The 20,255-nt window shown below is 36.8% G+C and overlaps 2 protein-coding genes and 1 long non-coding RNA gene across 4 annotated transcripts in view; 2 read left to right on the top strand and 1 right to left on the bottom strand.

Moving 5' to 3' along the window:
• The first annotated feature begins 1,386 nt into the window (after positions 1-1,386).
• Positions 1,387-6,026, top strand: tmem267 (transmembrane protein 267). The gene is made up of 3 exons (XM_088628776.1): positions 1,387-1,738; positions 3,714-4,120; positions 4,730-6,026. Exons 2-3 carry the CDS (start codon positions 3,794-3,796, stop codon positions 5,063-5,065), a joined length of 663 nt encoding a protein of 220 aa, XP_088484902.1. The 5' UTR covers positions 1,387-1,738; positions 3,714-3,793; the 3' UTR covers positions 5,066-6,026.
• Positions 6,027-14,968: 8,942 nt separating this feature from the next.
• LOC148672817 (uncharacterized) lies at positions 14,969-15,334 on the top strand. Its single transcript, XR_015935881.1, has 2 exons — positions 14,969-15,069; positions 15,153-15,334. It is a non-coding gene; the product is annotated as an uncharacterized LOC148672817 (long non-coding RNA).
• Positions 15,335-15,460: 126 nt separating this feature from the next.
• il11ra (interleukin 11 receptor subunit alpha) overlaps positions 15,461-20,255 on the bottom strand; it is a 44,649-nt gene continuing 39,854 nt past the window's right edge. For both annotated transcript variants that reach the window (XM_088628778.1, XM_088628777.1), the window contains one exon: positions 15,461-19,595. The gene's annotated coding sequence lies outside the window, so the exon portion shown is untranslated. The remainder of the gene's footprint in view (positions 19,596-20,255) is intronic.

Raw genomic sequence — 20,255 nt, forward strand, 5'->3', positions numbered from 1 at the left:
CCCTAGTTTAGATGGAAATTCAGTATAAGTAAGAAATTAAATTTGAGTCATTGTCATACCCTGCAGGTTGTAGATACTAACACCTCACTGCCACCGTAACAATGAGCAATCTCAGGGTACGAGACTACTACTACTAGACGTCTTCCACAACTGACGCTCCCGGTGTAGCATAAAATAAAATATTGTAATGACTGTGGGCTTCGGTACGGAATGGAGCAGGCATAGGACTCAGGAAATGGGGCTGAACAACACATTTATTAACTCAAACCGGGGAAAAGCACACACACGAAAGGAAGAGACTGTCTTCCACCCTCCGTCCCACTATATACAGTCCCATAGGTCCACCCCCAGGCGCTGATCTCAGCCCGCCCTGCGTGCGCATGGCTAAAGCGCCCCGCGTAGCCCGCGCCTGAAGAGTCGAGCGTCCCGCCGATTCCAAACCCTCGATCCGGGCTGCTCCGCGGGCTCGTCCTGCTAGCCTCTCCGTCTGGGCAGGCTCTCCGTCCAGGCCAGGACCCTCCGGCTCGGCTAGGGCTCTCTCCCCGCGTCGCTCCGGGCCTCTGACCGTTCCAGTCGTTCCTGCTTCTGATACCACTGTAACGACCGCGGGCTTCGGCACGGAATGGAGCAGGCATAGGATTCAGGGAATGGGGTTGAACAACACATCATCTTGGCCTCATATACTGTACATGTTTAATCCCTTCTGAAGCAAATGTTATGTAATTTTGTGCTAAAACAGTATTACTTTTTCGACATTTAGCTGACCCTGGTATATTGATTCAGATTTTCAGTTGAACAATGTAAACTGCATTAGCAGAAGATTAAAATTCACAGCTACTGTACTTTGAGCTCCTTTGGCTTGCAATAGCATTTAAACTTTTTAGAACAGATTACATGACCAGTTCAAAAATTTTAAATATTGGCATTTCCGAATTGCAAATGCGAATATTGTTAATAATGGTTAAGTATTTCTGAAAACAGTACTTTATAAGGAGAATTTAACTTTCGTGTCTGTACTTTATACAAGCACGCACAAGATACTGTAACACAGTCACACGGAACACATGGGAGTCATTTTTTTGGGCCGTCAGTAAATCGTGCTGAAATGCAGCTACGATTAATAGGCAATATTGTTTTAGTTAATTTTATTGAACAATATCACTTTTCAAAATAGCACCCTAATTACCAATCACAGCGACACATATACTGTAGTACTGTATAGTCACACATCTGTATAGTCACCGTCTGTTCTGTCAATAGTACCGCTTAATCATATCCTAGAATACACAGCTCACCTCTCTTTTGTTTCGCCTTATTATGGTTATGGTTATTAACTATACATTGGCACCAGATTTTTCTTTCGCTGCTCTAAGGTTACTTCGTCTGATTTTCTATTACAGGCAGCAAAAATTATTATTTCAAAAAAATATATTTTTTTGCACAGTTCACGTCACAGTGAATTCAGTAATACGGTTTTCATCATTTTCCCTTATCGCCACCAGATGGGACAATGCTCTATGAATTGAGGCATTTTCCGTACAGTAGATTCGTGCATTGCATGTCCTGTCCGTGTCTCTTCCTGAATGGTTGATTGGCACTTGTCTTGACCAATCCAGTGGGAGTGTTCGAGGTGTCTGACCAATTGCACTTGTGCAAGGGAGGCTGCTATTGGTCCCCAGCTCAAAGGAAAGTGTGTCCGGGCTGTGAAAGGTACTGTACAAGTAAGCATCTGACAGAGGTGAGTGCTGCTGGAATTTTTTGTTTCTGTAGACATTCGGAACGTTTTAATTATATTTTTAATACCTGGCCTTGTTGTTGGGGGTAATAATTGTTTTTCGAGGTTATCACATTCATGCAATTGTCAAATCAGCTCTTAGCCAAAATCCTTGATGTTTTAGTATGTTACAGCTACAGCTAATTATAAAACATTGTATAATAGAGGTTCCCTTATCCTTATAATTGTGTTAGTATGAAATCCTATTTCTTTATTTGACTCTGTTTTTTGTAATTTGAAAGGATAATTTTCGGTGGTGACGCCGAGCTGCAAAAAGGCAGGCCAATATGATTTCATGTGGCAATGTATGACTTTTAATATATAGCTTGCAGATTTTCTTTGTCAATTGAAAAAAAAAGTCATGATGTATCGATTTCCCCATTCAGTTCATCAAAGGTTTTGACACTACTCTAGGTACATGATTTAATAAGCTGTGCATATTGATTTCTCTGAAGGGAAACTCCCGTGGTGACGTTATACTGTATGTTGTGGGCATGTTTCCCCATTGTTTCAAATAGACACCTTAATATAAAAAGCAGCATGTGCTGGAATTTATTAGGCGATAGTCATGCTAGCTTTGTACCTTATTATATCGGGTATTTAAAAAAATCTTCGACGAAAACAAAGTAAAATCTCTTTATTCCTCTGCGGTCTGTACTGTATGTAACAGATAACCTGTGACCTGTCCTGCATTATATCTATTTAAGATAATAAAGGGTTTGTGTTATTGGTACCCAGCAGTCCTTGTTTTTATAGGGTAAAAATCTACTTAATTTAAAAAGCTAGCTATAATACATATGAACATATGCTTAAATGTGCATCTAAAATAAAATATATATATAAGGTATTGATATATTAATTTGTATAATGAAATAGTATGGGATATTAAAAAAAAACAACCTTTATTTGACGCTAACCCAACCCATATTTTGTGTTTTGTGCTATTGTGATTGTGGGATTGTTCACCAGGTGTGTGGATCTTACATTAAAATCTTATTTTTTATCATAAAAGAAATTACTTACCCTAAATATATTTGTTTTTTTAAGCCTATACCATAAAATGTCACACCACCTTATTTTTTTGCCTTCTATTCTGCAACGAAAACAGGCTGCTAAGAATTAGAATTCTTAGTAAAAATTAGATTTGTCTGCGGCATGTACAAATGGCTCTGAATACGAGATATTTTTTCCAAAAAATGTCCTTAGTTACTGTTTTTATAGAGTAATAAATTCATTTTGAGCTGGTATGCCATACTGTACATAGCATATTAAGTACAAGCAGTGAGTTAGCTTTCCAAAATCATGTTACCTTGTTACTTCTCTTGGCTGGTTTCCACTGTGCACCAGGGCTGATTTTTACATTTTAAATGAGGTTTTCAGATTTCGGAGCATCTGTTACTGCACCAAAAACCTTGCCTGATGGCTCTGGGTTGGTGTGGTTGTTCACTTTCGGTTATTTAGAAGGCTGATGAGTGGTTTGATAGGAACAAAATCATTATAATAAATGAACCCTGCTTGCACTCAGCATCTTTATACCTCACAACAAAGTGCAAAGTTCCTCATCATTCCAGCAAGCTGTGTTAAAGCTTAAATGTTTTGCAAAACATAAATGTAAGTCACTAACTTATTGCGTATTTATTTGTTATGCTACTAAATTACTAAACCTAGCTGATAATTCAAGAGGCTCATTTCAGGGCTCAGAAAAATTAAATCTCTTTTACAAACTCATTTGTCTTGTATTTATTAATTATTACATGCTTCCATCAAAAACGTTCTTAAACTCTATTTATTCATTTTGCTGTCATCAGCATCAGGCTGTGCCATTCCGGTCTGATTAGAACTATATTGTGATGTTCTTGATTTTGTGATGGTGTCTTATGCATGGTTTGCAGTGTTCACAAATAATACCAGCTTGCTTTTCCAATTGCATGTGCTCCAGGATGATTCAGCGTTGAACTGCCATGGAAGAAGCCTGCTTTGTGGAAAATTCAACCCTGCTTGGAAACAGTAACACTCACTATGGCTGCCCTCAACGTAGCTACGGAGACCGAAAAGGCACGCGCTCTGCTCCAGACCTTCAGCACTGCCTCTGTCGTAGCCAGCACAGGACTGGGAATGTTTTGCTTTTTCGCCGACAGGTTCTTGCAGTTGTCCTTTGTCCAGCATCATGACTGGTTCCGTGCCATTTCGGACAATGCCGTGCATGGCATAGTAGGCCTCTGGTCCTGGGCTATCGTCATCGGGCTCAGGAAGAGGAGTGACTTCTATGAAGTCGTCTTGGCTGGGGTTCTGGCTTCCATTATCGACCTGGACCACTTTTTCTTGGCTGGCTCCCTCTCTCTAAAAGTAAGTCCCCTTTTATTCTCTTGAGCAAGGTGGCAGAGACTGAAAGGAGGGCAGAGCCATCTGAAAAGTAAAACAAAGAGGGTAGGGAGAGTAGATGACTTGAGAAGTTGATCCTTAAGCCTTCAGTGTTTGTGGCCTTCCAGAACAATCAAACAACATCTTTATGTTCTGTAGCACCTTTCATGGTACATCATCTTAAGAAATGAGGCTTACATAGATATGAAGCCTCCAGAATATGTGTCCTAGTTTAACAGCATGCCATGTTGGGATTAAGCTTATGTTTAAAATGTGCAAACAACATCTGGACTTAATATTAAATTAAAATTGCATGTGGATTTGGTTGGAATTGTATAGACCATTTGCTCCATCGGTTGAAGTAGCAGTGAAGAAAAGCACACTCAATATTTCACACTTCTGCATTCTACACTCCCAGAATGCCTGCATATGCGCAGAACAATGAAATGGTTTGTATCTGCAAGTTCTCACAAGAATCTTGCCAACACAAGTATGTACTTTAGACTAGCATTTTCACATTTTAAGATTATGAAGAAAAGGGGCTTTCCTTGAGTTGTCAATAATGGATCATGGTGTTTTATTATTCTTTTCCAGGCTGCCCTGAACCTCCCCCATAGGCCTCCCCTGCACTGTTCCTCTCTGATCCCAGCTCTGGCCTTCTCTCTCAAGTTCCTCATGTGGGCGTGCCGGCTGAAGGACTCCTGGTGCTTCCTGCCCTGGATGCTGTTCATCTCCTTGGCCTCTCATCATGTGCGAGATGGTGTGCGCCACGGCCTGTGGATCTGTCCTTTTGGGAATACCGCCCCCGTCCCTCACTGGCTCTACATTGCCATCACCACTACCTTACCTCACCTTTGCTCAGTGCTCATGTACCTGACTGGCACCAGGGACATGATCTCCACAAAGCATGGTATTGCTATAGATGTCTGAGGTAGCACCAAGCCATTACTGCTCCACACAGTCTGTATGTACAGTATTGTATTGGTGAACTGTATGTGGTCTGCCTGTGTTATCTCATGAGAAACTTGATCTCTGAGTGTGACAGTTTTCACAAAACCACATGGAGGCCAGTGTTTCACAACCTGCCTGGAGGCCAGTGTTGAGGAATAGTGATTGGGCTTTTGGTTGCAATTTGCTGTGAAGAATGGGACTAGTGTTGTTTTAGCTTGATATTCAGCCTTGAGTCCCCCGTGTGTTTTTAAGAGTAGTGCATACTAATGCCTCCTGGTTTAAGGCATTTGTTTTTGAGCTTTTAACTTATTTTGAGCTGCTGAAGGTTCATAATTTAATCTGAAGAAATTACTAAAAGGAACGGTTTGGACCATAGACTTATTCTTGCACGTTTTCTAATGATGGACATTTAAAATATTCACAAGACCAGTTGATTTCATTTACTGGTGTGGGAATAAAGTGTTTAATTTCTGATGAATTCAGTCATTTGTGTATATGCCTGCTTCACACCCCTACCCACTGCTCATTAGTGTCTTGTTTTATTAATGTTGTTACTGTGTTCACGGGATATTACGATTTGTGTGTTCATTGTGCACCAAGGCCTACTGTTTTGTGGGCTAAGAAGCAAAATTACTTTCACTGTCACTACTGCTGTCCCACTGAGTAATATGACGTAGACCTGTGGTTTTAACACTGTACCATAAAGGCCAGACGCATCTAGGCTGTTAGTTTTCTAATGATTAAGATTCAATTTGTCCTCTGCACATATTTATTTCTGCATCTCAATTCAATCAAATGGGATTTTGAAAAAACTGTTTAATAATCAGATTTGTTTGGGTGTAAGAATAAAGAGGCTGTAGCTGATAAGGTGTTCATCTTTGTTCTGGATATTTGCACTGTAAAATTGTAACTGGAATAAAGTACATGTCCAGGATCTTTCCTCAGTGGTGGTGATCTTGAGTCCTTGAGTTACAGTAGAATAGTGAGAAATTAATTCAGGCAGGTGAGGGGGTTGTGCTGCCTCAGAAATTCTATTTTTTCTTCGTACTAAACATATAAGAAACTCTGAAAATGTCATCATGGCCTGTGGCATCCGAAAACGTGCTAGGTGATTAAACTGCTTTTTATTCTGGAATTTGCCAAAACAAAGGGCAAAGTGCACAGATGTGTGATATTTTTTCCCTTAGAGTCAATGAATTTTGTCCTTTAATCTTTTTTTTTTATAGATGTGACTTTATGACATGAGACTGCATTGTTGTAAATAAATTAAATATTTGCCTGAGTTCTGACAGCATTACTGAATCATGTACATGGAGCATTCAGAGGATACATTCTTTGAGTCAGTTTGGGTTTCCCCCCCATCTTCCAAAGGCATGTTGTCTAGGTGGGCAGATGTCTACAGTGTGCGTGTGTATGTGTGTGCGTGTACCCACAAAGCAATGTTTTGCCAGCATGTCCAGGGTGTGGTCCCGCTTTACACCCCAAGCTTCTGGGATGCTTCTGGGATAGGCTCTGTGTTGCTACAGTCCTTACCAGGAACAGGTGACTTTCTGATAAGGAATGAATGGATTCTGAGGCAGAAAAAAGTTTTGTTTGTTTCTCCCTCAATACCTTCGATCCTGTTTTCAGAGAGCAACTGAAGTACTGTTATAAGGAGTTTTTACAGAAACTCTTGTAAAATGGAAGACAAGTGTTATATTCCTCCAACTCCAAATTGGATACATGTCAGGATTTTTTTAGTGTCCCAGAAACAATTCTGCCAAATCTTAACAGGCCACCAGACGTGACATTATGTGGAAATGTCTCAGATAATCCCAGCACAAGAGTCCTGGTAAAATCCATTTCCTTGGACTTCCTCATACAGCTTTGTTCCAAATATTGCAGACCTGAAATATTTAAGATGAAGACGGCTCACCTCACGTGCACAATCATGCTGTCGTCTTGTCTGATATATGAATATGCACATTTCAGGAAAGGTTATATTATCGTCCAAGAAACATCACTTCCAATGTGCAGTGAACACATTTCAGCTCAAATGAATTTCTAACTTCGCTCCCAGGCAAGATTACCTGACATGCATGTAATGAAAACTTTGTAACAGTGTATGACATACAGTAGTATCTTGTCATGCAACTTCCAGCTGCAGTTCCTTAAAATATTCTACTAAGCCTAATGATGGTTTTACTGTTCTTCAGGGCACTGGGACATCTGAATGTCTAACTGTCTTGTTAGTAGAGGTGTGAGGAAGTAGAAGCTTGGTGTTGGTTATACAAGCAGCAGTTTTACCATTTGTCATCAGCAGTCATTTTTATCAGAGGGATAGCTCAGTTTGCTGCCATGCAGTTTTATTTTTCCCCTTCAGCGGTACATACTCGGCATCTCAATCAATCAATCTTGCATCGTGCTGGTTAGAAGCCTAAAGGATCACTGCTTTCTGTAAGGGGGGATCTCTTCAGTGATGAAGGCTGACATGAGTGAATTCAGAACAGGTCTCGTGCAAAATTACATCAGTCTACACTGGCATTCAGCTGTAGTCCTGACCCTGCAGGAAGTTGCCCTGTGATATTTCCTCAGCTCTGGAACAGTAGAGGTGATATGGTATGACAGCAGGTGTTTCCGATCTGATCTGTTTCTCCGAAGGCTTAATTTGAATGATGCTCGGTGTAGCTTACATAATACTGTACATCCATAAGTAGTAAACTTAGTTAAAATTCTTTATAACCTGTTTTCTAAAGAATCTGCATGTATGATAATACCGTATATAGTGTTTTTTTATATAATTATGTATTATAACAAATTATAATGAAAAAGATAGGAATCCCAAATTGTGTTCATGTAATGTCAGTGGAAAACTGGTAGGTGGGCTGAAGTTTTGATTTGAGCAAAACTGTGATGCATCTCATCACAGAACTAAGTGTGTTTAACCTGAGCTCTGGAATATCTGCTGTTGAAAGGGATTTTTTTACAACCTAAGCGAGAGTGAAGATCCCCATAGAGGAATTAGCTCTCAATTAGCTCTCAAAAGAATGTTCCTTTAGCATCACTGCGGAATAGCAGTGTGCTGGGTGAATTTGTTCAACTCTTTTATTGATGTGCAATAGAATATTTATTCCAGTGTCCTTATCGCTGATGCTTTTCTTTTCTGTAGTCATATTTTTTTTCTTTAAAACCCATATAATGTGGATGCCAAGGGTATGAGGGATTGTTACCAGAGCAACCCATTGTTGAACGTGAAAATACAGAGTTTGTTCCAGAACTTGGAACTTGGTAGTCTTTTTAATAGTTGGCTCTCAACCTTGAGCCGAGAAAAGAAACATTATTATTTTTACATACATAACAGTATTGTATAGCTTACTCTCAGTAGGTTGGATACATTTTCTATCTACATTGGGATCATCACCCCTGAAATACCTAAATCCATCTAAATTATTGTGTCATCTGGCACATGCAGATATTAGAGTAACATTGGTTTAGTATAATGGATTCCATCATTCACTGACTTAAGGTTTGGGAGACAGCAACACCCAGGTGACAGTTCTTGTGATAAAAATGTGCTGTTATCTTTCCTATGTAGTGCATATGGTAATTATATTGCTGGTGTCTGGGACATGGCTGACTTTCTTTAAGAAGAGTGAAACTGCTTTTCATAGCTTTTCAAAAATCTCAGCTTTTCATTGTGATACCATAGTGTGCACAGTAAAAGTTTATCATGCTACTTCTCTTCAAAACATTTGTTTTACATTGGTTTCTTGAACAGAGCAAATTTTTTATTTAGACACAGTTAATTACAAAATAATTTGCCTGTGCTTCATCCACCTAAAACACTTCTTTGGTAAAAGAACATAGGTTTAATTAACTACTTTAAACATATCCCAATACACAAGTATTTAGTTATAGCAGAACAAGTGATAATTGTGAATTGCAACATGTCTACATAATGTATTTATGGCTAAGTTAAATTCATTTTAATTAAATTATGAATTCATAATTATTTAATATTTATAATATTATGCACATGATTGCCTATTCTTAAAAATAGTTTGAACTTACTATTTCCCCATTTTTAATAAAAGTATTTTTTATACATCCTAAATGTTTAAGACCTAAGTGAAACCGAGACCTGCTCCTATTAGTAATTCATTTTATTGTGTTTGTAAAGTAACTATGTACCTAGGCAAGTTATCTGCTCATAATCATTTTCTCAGAGTTTTTGTGCTTGTAATCTAATATCAGATTGGCCTGCTCCTTATTTACCATCAGTAGTACTGAAATAGGATGAGTTAATGCTTTAGGGATTCTCTTTGCTGTTTAGGATTGCAGAGCAACTATCCTGTGGAGACAAAAAAACACTAACCCAGTCAAGCTTTGAGTGACACAAAGAAAGGGAAGAGTGGATTAAAGCTTTTAATTAAAAAAAAACATTCAATGGTTTGAGGTTTTCAATAGAGCTGGATTCAATGGAGCTGATACAGCCTGTAACTCAAGGTCAGATGGTGATCCACAGAAGTGTCTACAGAAGTAAGTGAAAACTATGTACAGACCATCCATTTACAAAGCTTTGATTTTGGTATTAAAAATACTGATTTTTTTCAGGTCCAGTCCAGTACGAGTTAACTTTCTGTATTTTTGTCAAATTGCCCACAGGTATTGACAATAGGATTTGTAAGGCTGAGATCCATATTATTATTGAATTCCCCTGCTCCTCCAATCAATAAAACCATATATTAACTCGTGATTCTGTTTCTCCTTGTGACGTTATTTCAGGATTTTTATCATATAAGCACAATAGCATAATCTGCCCACAAGATGGCAATTGTGAGTCTACATACTTATTATTATGTTTTCTTTTTTAACGGACATAAACACACACTTGCATTATATACTGATGAAAATTTAGCAGTAAAAATTTAACAGTAGTAGAAGGGAGCATAATATTTATTTTCACCGTAAGTAGTCAGCAGATGAGTTTGTTGATAGAGTAGTCATGTTCCACAGAATAAAATACTGAGCTCAAGTCTCACAAAACCAGCAGACGCTCGATTTGTACTTCAGTTATTAAAATTGTTAAAATGAGCTTAATCCATTGATTTTATACAGTATAAGCTGTCAAAAATCATGAATTTAAAAAAATTCATGATTTTTTATTAATGCAAGAGCAGCAAAAGCTATTACGTGAATAATAACAATCACCTGGATATTGGAATGATTCAAGGAGAGATGTTGCCTAGTGAATGAAATATTCTACTTCTACAATCAAACATCAGGAAACTGACTCGGTGATAGGCTACTTCCTGGAAGACAGAGTATCACCACACCAATCCAGGACCATTATATCTATCTTATACATCTGTGTAATTGTTTGCAGTCTGCAGTGGCTACAGCCAGAAACAATATAACTCATGCATCAACAGAATGACTAAAGCTTACTATTTGCATACAAATGACTTGCAAGCCCTGAGGACACTCAGGGGTAAACTTAACAGCTGAATGACTAACTCACCATCTTCTGTGGTCCAGAGAACATCTGAGTGTGGTGGAGTGTTTTATCCACCAATAAAAGACAGAAGATGTCACGGTGAGTGTTAAGCTGACTGCCATAGTGTTCAAGCCAACTAATAGGGCAGTGATGATGACGAAGGGAGACGTCACCTATAAAACATAAAAATGCTTTGCACATTGCAGGCTGCTTTACTGTTCAACTAAACAAGCCAACAGCTTTTTAAAGTTTTTTCCATCCCCATTAGCCAGGGTGGGGGTGTTGAGTTCCAATTGGACAATGCAAGTCTGGATAGTGCCAGGCTTATAATGGCGGAACTTCAGGAAAACAATGTCAAAATCTTGGTATGGCCAAATTTAGGTCTTGACCTGAATCCAGTAGAATATTTGCAGGCAATGCCATTAACAGGACTTACAAATGATCCACCTTTGCCAGCTGGCTCCAGCACCACTGGAAGAGAGATGGAACATCCCACAGCAGTCTACCAGAGGCTGATCAGGCCTGCAGTAGGCGTCAACGCTGTGTTAATCTGCAGGGATGTCATACTTGAAACTAATTTTGAAATGCTTTCATTTCGACAGTGTAACATTTCATGCTGGAAACTTATCAAACAGAAAATGTGAAAAAAATACTGATCAAAGAATTGTGATATTGACAGGATAGCCCAACTGGGTATTCAAAGGCTACTGTCCTACAAGGTTTAATAGCTTTTTTTAAATCTCAAGCTTCTTAAGAACAAGGAAAGGCTTCAGCTTCAATAATGTGATTAAGGACACAGATGGAATTAAATTATATTTTGACTATATTAGGGCAAAAAAGAATTTGTAGAAATCCTAATTTTGAAATATTATGATGTTTGCGAGTTGCACTTTTTGAATGCCCCAAATGTAAATTTACTAAATTAAAAAAAGTGACCAGTTTCTAAAGATCATGAACACTTATAATTTATTATTGAAGCAAATATGTAGTCTAAGGGCTGAAAGGTGGATTTGTGTCTCATATAATCTCTATTTCAAATCACTTGATTTAACTCCTCTGCTTAATTGATCACAATGGAATTTTGCCACACCTTTACAAATAGGAAATATTTATGGTGGTCTTCAATACTACTATAAAAAATAATAATAATAATAATAATAATAATAATAATAATAATAATAATAATAATAAAAAGTTGCCAACTACATATCAACCAAACCTCTCATATATTTTACATTCATTCACTAATCTTGCACCACAAAATAATCACATACTTATTCACAGGTTATGTTATACTTAAAGATATTTAATTAAACCCATTAACCCCAGGGTTGCATTTCTTTTGTGTACCTATATATACTACATACTCATTTTCATGTAACAGTTACAGATGCTTTAATAATCTGCAATTATCAAATGGATTAACATCCTTAAGCATATAATCTTATTAAAATACATGTGAATGGAAACAAATTCTAAACTCACTGTGAAAGTGTCAGTAAGAAAGACATGGTTGTTACACATGGAACTGACATTGGACCAGCATGTAAATAAAGGATCCAGAATACCAAATGTGCTGGCATGCCCTCAGTACAAACAGTGTGGGGACTTGAAACCAGGCCATTACTCACAACACATCTGATACAGAAAAGGTTACATTGCACTTAAGCAAACAGAATATGCTGCAGCTTTATTGACTTCAGCACATATTTTAACTTACACTGGTGTCATGCCAGACATTTCCTTGAACTTCAGTCCTTGTTCTTTCTTCCTTGTTATTGGTATGATCTGGCCAATCGAGCCAAGGGTGAAATGGGACTGTGTTCTTGACGAGTTTGACATAGCTTGTTATCTTATTCATCAGAAATACAAACAAAGCCAGAGTTCAGAGCTTGCAATTGATGTTTTCTTGTCAGTGCCGAGATGTAATTTTAGGACCCTTTCATAATGAATAAAACACATAAGAACATCAAACGCTTTTGTTGTTGCATGTTTTTTTTAACATTGTAGGACCCATAGTTGATTAGTTGATTACCACAGGGAGTGGCCTTCCATTTCTCATTTAGATCAGGCATTGAACCTTGGAACAGAACTCAGCAGGATGCTGCTTTCATTTAAACTGGAACCTTTTATGGTACTTAAACACCTTAGATCCTTTAGACACTTGTTAGCTTCTTGAAAATGCTAGTATAAATTCTTTGGAAACTTTGTTGAACTTCTTAACACCATTTTAGAACTGTTTCCCATAACAAGAAGGAATACTTTTTTTTCAACAGAATGAAACACACCCTCTCTTCCAGGATGTAAAACAATGAAAATGGCTGAACAGAAAATTGTACAACAATGTGCAACATCAAAAATTAATTGATTGGATTTTAGGTTTTAATTTCTTTAGAAAATTAATTTTAGGATTTATGTTTCATATATACAGTATGGAGAGAAAACCAGGCACATGCTCTATAGTCTGCCTGCTATTGTCTTAAAAATAAGCTGCAGATATTTCCAATGTAGCAAAGAAATCATAAATAAAAGGCAGCAAAAGGTCCTACAGTATATACAGTATAGACAAACATGATATGCTACACTAAATAAATCAGCAAACTATTTATGTGATAAATCTTTTATTTCACAGAATTACAAACATGGATAGTGACAAAAACAGCTTATTCTTTATATTGTCGTACACAAAAAAAAGCACAATATACATTTACACGGGGCTTCTTTTAAACTAAAATTATCAAAACCAACAATGGGAATGACAATTTTATGAAAGAGCTGCCTATAAAACAATTTAAAGGGAACAGTTGCCAGTTTTTGGTAGAAATGCTTAATGCAAATTGTATATCATACACAAGGTTCAGTAACAGGTAAGAAAATTGCACTGTAAATGAATGACCATCAAGAAATAGAGGAAGGGACTACCTCATTTAACCACAACTACCTAGATTCTTTTCCCTTAAGCTTTATACCACCAAAAAGGAAATGCATGTTTCAGCCACTCATCAGTTTACCCATTGCACTAATACAAGCAAATACAGTATGCAATGTTACTTTGTCAGAATGATCGGAGGTAGATCCCTTATTGATACAGGACATTTTAATAATATGATAAGCATAAGATCTGCTAAACCATAAAAAAGGATTAATTTGAATGTCACATTGTATATGAACAGATATATCCTGACAACAACATCTCCACACCTATCAAATTTGTATATTTTTAGTGGTGTTGGGAAAGGGGATTTCTTTAAGTTGGAACATGTATTCCTGCCACACACCTAGCAAATACAATTCTACATCTTTTCACAGTAGACACATTAGTCGTGTGCTTACAGCGATGAGAAGTGAACCTAGGGCAATGATAAATGAGAGAATTACTAGTTTCAGTGCTTCAAGCAAGAAAAAAAAACATTGACCTATTTACCACTTTAGTACAGTGCTGACAGATGATGTTAAAAGAAAGATAAAAAACATTTTTTACTGTGGAAAACAACTGAAAACCATAGTTAGTCAACAAAGTATAGCTGTTAAACGTAAAAAGATAGCTCATAAAACAAAAACATGTCTTGCCAATCCAGAAACTAACGAAAACAAAAATACTGTACTTTTAAAAATAATTGCTATTCATCTGAGAAATATTAAAGTACTAATGGATTCATCAATTTTGTATAATCAATGTGATGCTCTTGAAATAGTGTAAAACAAAAAGTTGGACATTTGGACTGATTCATACTGTAAAACACCCAATAAATGGATCTTTTAAACTGCAGAGTCTAGTTATAATTTTCTACGACATGTTTTTTAAAGTTATAAATAAATGGGAAATATTAACAGTTAAAAATACTAATTTCACTTTGTGAGGTTCATTGCCAGGTTTTTGATGGTGTTGTGCAACATTTTTAAATAAACTACAACATTTGTAGTTCTAGTACTGCAAATATTTATACTAGTAAAAATATGGCCTCAAAGGCATCAACTAAAAAAAACACCATAATTCTGGGTTTTGATACAGGAAAGCAAGTGGGTCTGCTGCTTGCACAGCGCCAACGTATCTGATCAACACCATAACCTAATTTAACAACCTTTAGCATCCTGAAATTATTACTGTCGAAGATGGGTTTTAACATTGAGAAAATGTCTGTGTTGATTCAAGAACCTCGACAGACAAGCTTTAAAGTGTAACCCTTAATCTCTTTCAGTGGATGGGAAGAAAGGAAAAACACTAGCTCCATTAATGATGGCCTAGACACATTTTGAACTTAAACTGAACACATGTATTTCTACTCTCTCATGACGTCACCTTCAATTAGTAAAACAAAATACCACTGCTGAACACCTTTCAAAACTCCACATCTTCAAAGAACACCAAGAGGATCAAAACTTAATACTCCGTGTTAATACTCCGGATTTTAACTTAATACTCCGTGTGGTGGCAACACATTTTTCAACTTGTTTTGGTTGTAACCATTAGAGCTGTAAAACAAAGTATACAAATGTACAAATGCAAGTGCAGGGTATCTTTATAAACAGCAGGAAAATAAAGCAAATGTCTTTCCTGAATTCTAAATCGGATTAAGCTCAGCCTTGCAGGCACTCACGTTGGGATATCAGAAAAAGAATTAACATACGTTGAATCACAATAGTGTAATGCTGATAATACATACTTGCGGTACGCACCTTTTCTAAAATTTTATAGTAAGGTCCATTTCTCAAACCTTTAATTAAGTCAATGAATATACATAAATGCCTCAGGACATCTATTTCATTTAACATCACCTAGGGGGGTGGAATATGCACCACTGTGTAATACACACAGCTCAATAACATTGCATCTTCATTAATGCAACATCTGAAAAAAGAAACATTCTCCACAAACATTAAATAAACATCTGTCTGAAATATCAGAGCAATGTTAGAGATTTATACTCTTGGACTTTTAAGATGCAACACCTGCTACATGTACTGTTGTGATACAAATATGCCTATGTGTCGTCATCTGTACGTGAATACTCCAGTCTGCTATTTAATACAATGTTTTTCATTTTTATTGCGCTCATTACTTTAAGATTGTAGGTATGCCTGCATTGAAGCATGCAATGCAAATGGGATCATCTGCCAGCTACTGCTGATAGATGTAACTGAAATCCATTCAAAAGGGATTAAAGGGGCACAAAAGAAAATGGTTTACTAATTATCTGGACAAAATATCAGTTTCATAATGTAGATTTCACAATCTGCAGAATACCAGACTAGTATTAATGTAGGAGTTGAGTGTAGTATATAAAATTTGAAAGAAAAAAATTGGGATAAGTAATTTGGTCAGAATGTTTGAAAGGGTGATGTATATTAGTAAAAAATATTTCTTTAGTTTCAACAAAGATTGGTCCAAATTAAACACATTGCAATTTAAGCTCCAAGTTAACTATTACACACCATATAACATTGCTTTGTAACCTGTTTTGGAAAAGATCAAATAAGTTCAACCTTTTCTTTTAGTAAGACCTAATATTTACTTGCTTTTTTTAATAGCATTCAGGTTATATATTTATATAAACCCTTTTATATAAATTTATAAACACTTTTTAGCATACTTCCATATAAGATTTACTTGGAGAAAGGTTGAACTGTTACAATAAAATGGAAGGACTGCAATACTAAAAACAACCCATATTAAAATTGGGATTTCATTTGAAACTTAAAGCATACAAATGCATCTGTTCACATTTTAACAGAGAATTATTGATTCATCATAGAGGCCACATAGCAGCCAGAAAGAGTTTTTGACAAATATCACAATTGCAAATCAGCTATCATTACCTCCGACTCCAGAGACTCCACAGCACACTGAACATAAGACCTATTACAATCAGTTAGTTATACTACCCTCTGAGATAAACTGGCAGGTACCTGTGCAGACGCTGAGCTCCATCCAAGAAAACACAGACTTTTCCACTTCCCTGTAGAGTTCTCAAAACAAAATTAGCTCCTAGCATTCAACATTAAACTTACTGCAACAGGACAAACTCAGTAATTAACACCCCCTTTTTTCTCCTCCATGATATTCCAATATGCACAAAATCACTACAATTGAGATTTCTGCACCCTGCCCACTAGACTTCTTTGTGCCTGAAGAGTAAATCCTGGTTTAACCTGCAATCTTTGACAGCACGTTTATTAAAACATATTCCAAATACAGAAAAAAAACATTAGATGGGGTAATGCAAGAAGAAATCCAGTGGGGTAATGCAAAGATCTCTTACTGTATTTCCATGTCCTGCACTGGAAGTCAAACCATCTTGCAGTGCTGTTCACGAACTTCATTTTTTCCTTTATGCGTTGCTGTATGAGCCTGCACTACAATCCCATCGCCACTGTACTGATCTCTCTTTAGTAAAAACTGCTTTTCTTCTGCTAAATTCAGGGATCAGATCTTCCCTCTAGTTTTCAGAACAGCTGCTTTTTAACTTGTTGTTTTATTGTGCTTTTTTGCTTAACTACTCTTTTTTAAAGTACTTTCAGCACTTAATGTCTTAATTTCAGAAAATACCGTACTTAAACAAAATCAGTTTTCTTGTTCCATTATTGCTCCCCCATAACAGTATGAACACTTAGTGTGCAACAGTTAAGTAATTTTCATATTTTAAAAATCTCATACTGTAAGAGTACATAAGGGTTATTTTAGAATTTTCCAAATTTTCTAAATTATTAATCACACAACTATGAAACAACAGAGCTTGAATTGTCTTTTCAATAACTGTCAACAAAAATACAAGATGCAAATGTTAATCATACCAAGAGATGTGTTGTTTACATAGGCTAAAATAAACAATATGTAGTTATGTACTGTACTGTAATCTTGTGATTAACAAGTTTGAATTTGTTTAAAATGTAAAAAGGGGAGCATGATATAATTCTTAATCTTGATTGCATTAAATCAATAAAATCATTATTATTAGTTTCATCGTGAAGCACAAACCAGAAAAAACAAGTGGAAACTAAATAGAAGTGCATTTAAAACCGAGATCAGGAAGTATTTGTTTATGCATTGGACTGTAGGTCTAAGTTGAAAACAATGCATCTAAACTGAAACTCATCAAATAAAATATGGCTGATTTGTAATCTGGACCATCTTTAAGAACTCAAAAGAATAAAAATATCAAATCGTAATAAATGAGCTGAAGTTGGATGAAAACAGAAGAGACAGGGATCCCCAGTATCAGGACATTTTAAGCAGAAGAGATGGACACCACTGAGCATTGTCATAAATTACAAACACCCATGAAATATATGTTTTAAACAGTGAAGGGTGCTGTGAATGTCTCATTAACAATACCCCAGTGGAAGAATTTTTCCACAGGCCTTAATTAAAATCTGTCTTATTCCTCCGTGCTTCAGAACTTTGAGGCGTTTTCATTGACACACTGCTTAATGTATTGCACAAATTGGTGCTCTCACTTTCAGCAGACCTTAGTGGTCTTGATATTCTTAGCAATGCACCATGAAACACTAAACATGTCAGATCTAAATGCACATATTTCTTTAAGAATGTAAAAAATCGGGAAAAACAAATCCTAGGAAGGTTGTGCATATGGTCATTTAAAAAAAACATCACACAAACAAGTTGACTCCAAACAGGCAATACTACTGAAACATCCTGACAATTCAATACATCAATGACAAAAAAAAAGAACAATTAGTGGACAGAGATATTAAAGACCTCAGCACATAATACAAAGCACAATTCCTCTCAACTGAAAACACTGCACATGCAGTATTTTCTAGCTTGTATACCTCAATTCTGCTTGTACCTTCGGACATACAGTAAAGGTATGTTTTTTAAACTTTCTGCTTGAAAAAATCCTGTCAGCTTCCATCTTCACCAACTCAACTTCAGCTTGAAAACCATTACTCCAGTATCAACCACAATTGAAAACAGCAGCAGAAAACTGATTAAGTACAGTCAATTACAAAATGTTTCCTACCCTTTAAAAGCTAGACGTTTGACATTTTATGTGAGTTTGATTCGAGCCAAAGCATATCATTGACCACACCTGTCTGTGGACCAGGCTCTCAGAACACGAAAATATGTATTATTCGTTTTTTTAAAATGTCCCCTTCTCCTGTATCCAGCATGGAAGGAAAAATGAATGAATGGTTAGCTTTAGATCTAGAAGTCCATCCAATCCCCATTCCAGCCAAGCCAGTGAATTGAGCATGGAGTTGTCTCAGAAGGGTGTAATTAGGCACTGAATTAACTGGTAGACCAATCAAGTCTTCAACTGGTCCAACAGTTCGATTTCCTTTCCAAGTCCATGTGTGCTTCTTTGATAAACTCCCCAGAGGATCCCTTACAAAGATGAGAGAAATCCTACAACCGATACTGAGTCCATGCACACTGCACCAAACTCCAAACAGGCCATGCTGTTATTTAGAAATTGTCAAACTGTAGCAGCTGTATTGCATTTCTGAGACAAATATGTTAAAACCACCTGAAAACTGTCAGAGCACTGGTACGCAAAACGCCTCTCACCAGACTTATCAATATCACCAAGAGCAGTGGCTCCAAGCAATGGGGTTTTTGCTTGCAACTAATTTTTTTTAAAGCTAGAAAATAATACCTGTAATAATGCCCCCAAATCTAATTTACTTAGCAGAATAGCAAGATTTTTCACAGCAGTCCAAGATAGAATCATCAGAATGAAAGGCATGCAGAGATCTGTCCAAAATGTTACAGGATGACCAGGTTTTCAATTGATGGTGAGTAAATATACTGTAGGTCCTTCGAGTATAAAGCTGAAGGTGCTGTTGTAGTCTCCGATCATTGTGCTACAAAGTTGCTGCATATCTATAAAAACCACTGAAAAAGTGGAAACTGAAACCTGAAACCATTACTAGCACCACAAGGCACTTGAGAAAAGCGTTGTGGATCTCATGCCTTGAGCCTTGCTCTGTTTTATTGCTTTTACTGGCAGTGGTGATACTGGCAGAGGACACCCTATAAGGGTTGACATTGGAAAACGCCAATCTGTGCATCTAGAAATAAAGAAAAAAACATTATCAGAACCTTTTTAAAGATGTTTAAAAGTGTTAATTTCTGATCATTATAAACTGCATCTGTGCCATGCAAATTACAGACTGGAAAATGATACAAAGAGCACTGCTAAATCACAGGGGTATATACAATTCTGGTAAATCACTGAAGACAGTTCAGAGAAATGTAATGGAAGATTTGTTCAAAATCCCAGTGTAACAGTAGTTTAGGAGCAAAAGGAGCAGATGGGTTCTCATTAGTAACCTTACTTTCTTATGTTTTTATATGGCATGTCTAATGCAACCAGTAATATTGAAACATTAACTCTGTTAACTTGGATTTTGTGGTAGCTGAAATCTCTAGAACTGGAACATTTTAAATGTAATTGCTGCTGACATGAGGTACGTGTTTGTCAGTGTGAGTTCTCGTGTAGATCTTGAAGTAGAAAATAAGACTCTCAATCAAAAGTCAGTTGCTTTACGGATGAAGCCTCATTTTCATCTCCTTCAGGGCAGTACTAAACAGAGATTATACATTGAAACTGAAGTATACAAAGACTGAAGGTGTGCTTCAGCTGATGCTATGCAGTCTTATTTTAACCACAAATGCTCTAGGATCAGAAAACCAGGAACAATGTTTGAAGCACAGTTTTTTTACACTTA

The sequence above is a fragment of the Lepisosteus platostomus genome, chromosome 4, assembly GCF_059453375.1.
Source record: "Lepisosteus platostomus isolate fLepPlt1 chromosome 4, fLepPlt1.hap1, whole genome shotgun sequence".
In the NCBI taxonomy this organism is placed as follows: Eukaryota; Metazoa; Chordata; class Actinopteri; order Semionotiformes; family Lepisosteidae; genus Lepisosteus; species Lepisosteus platostomus.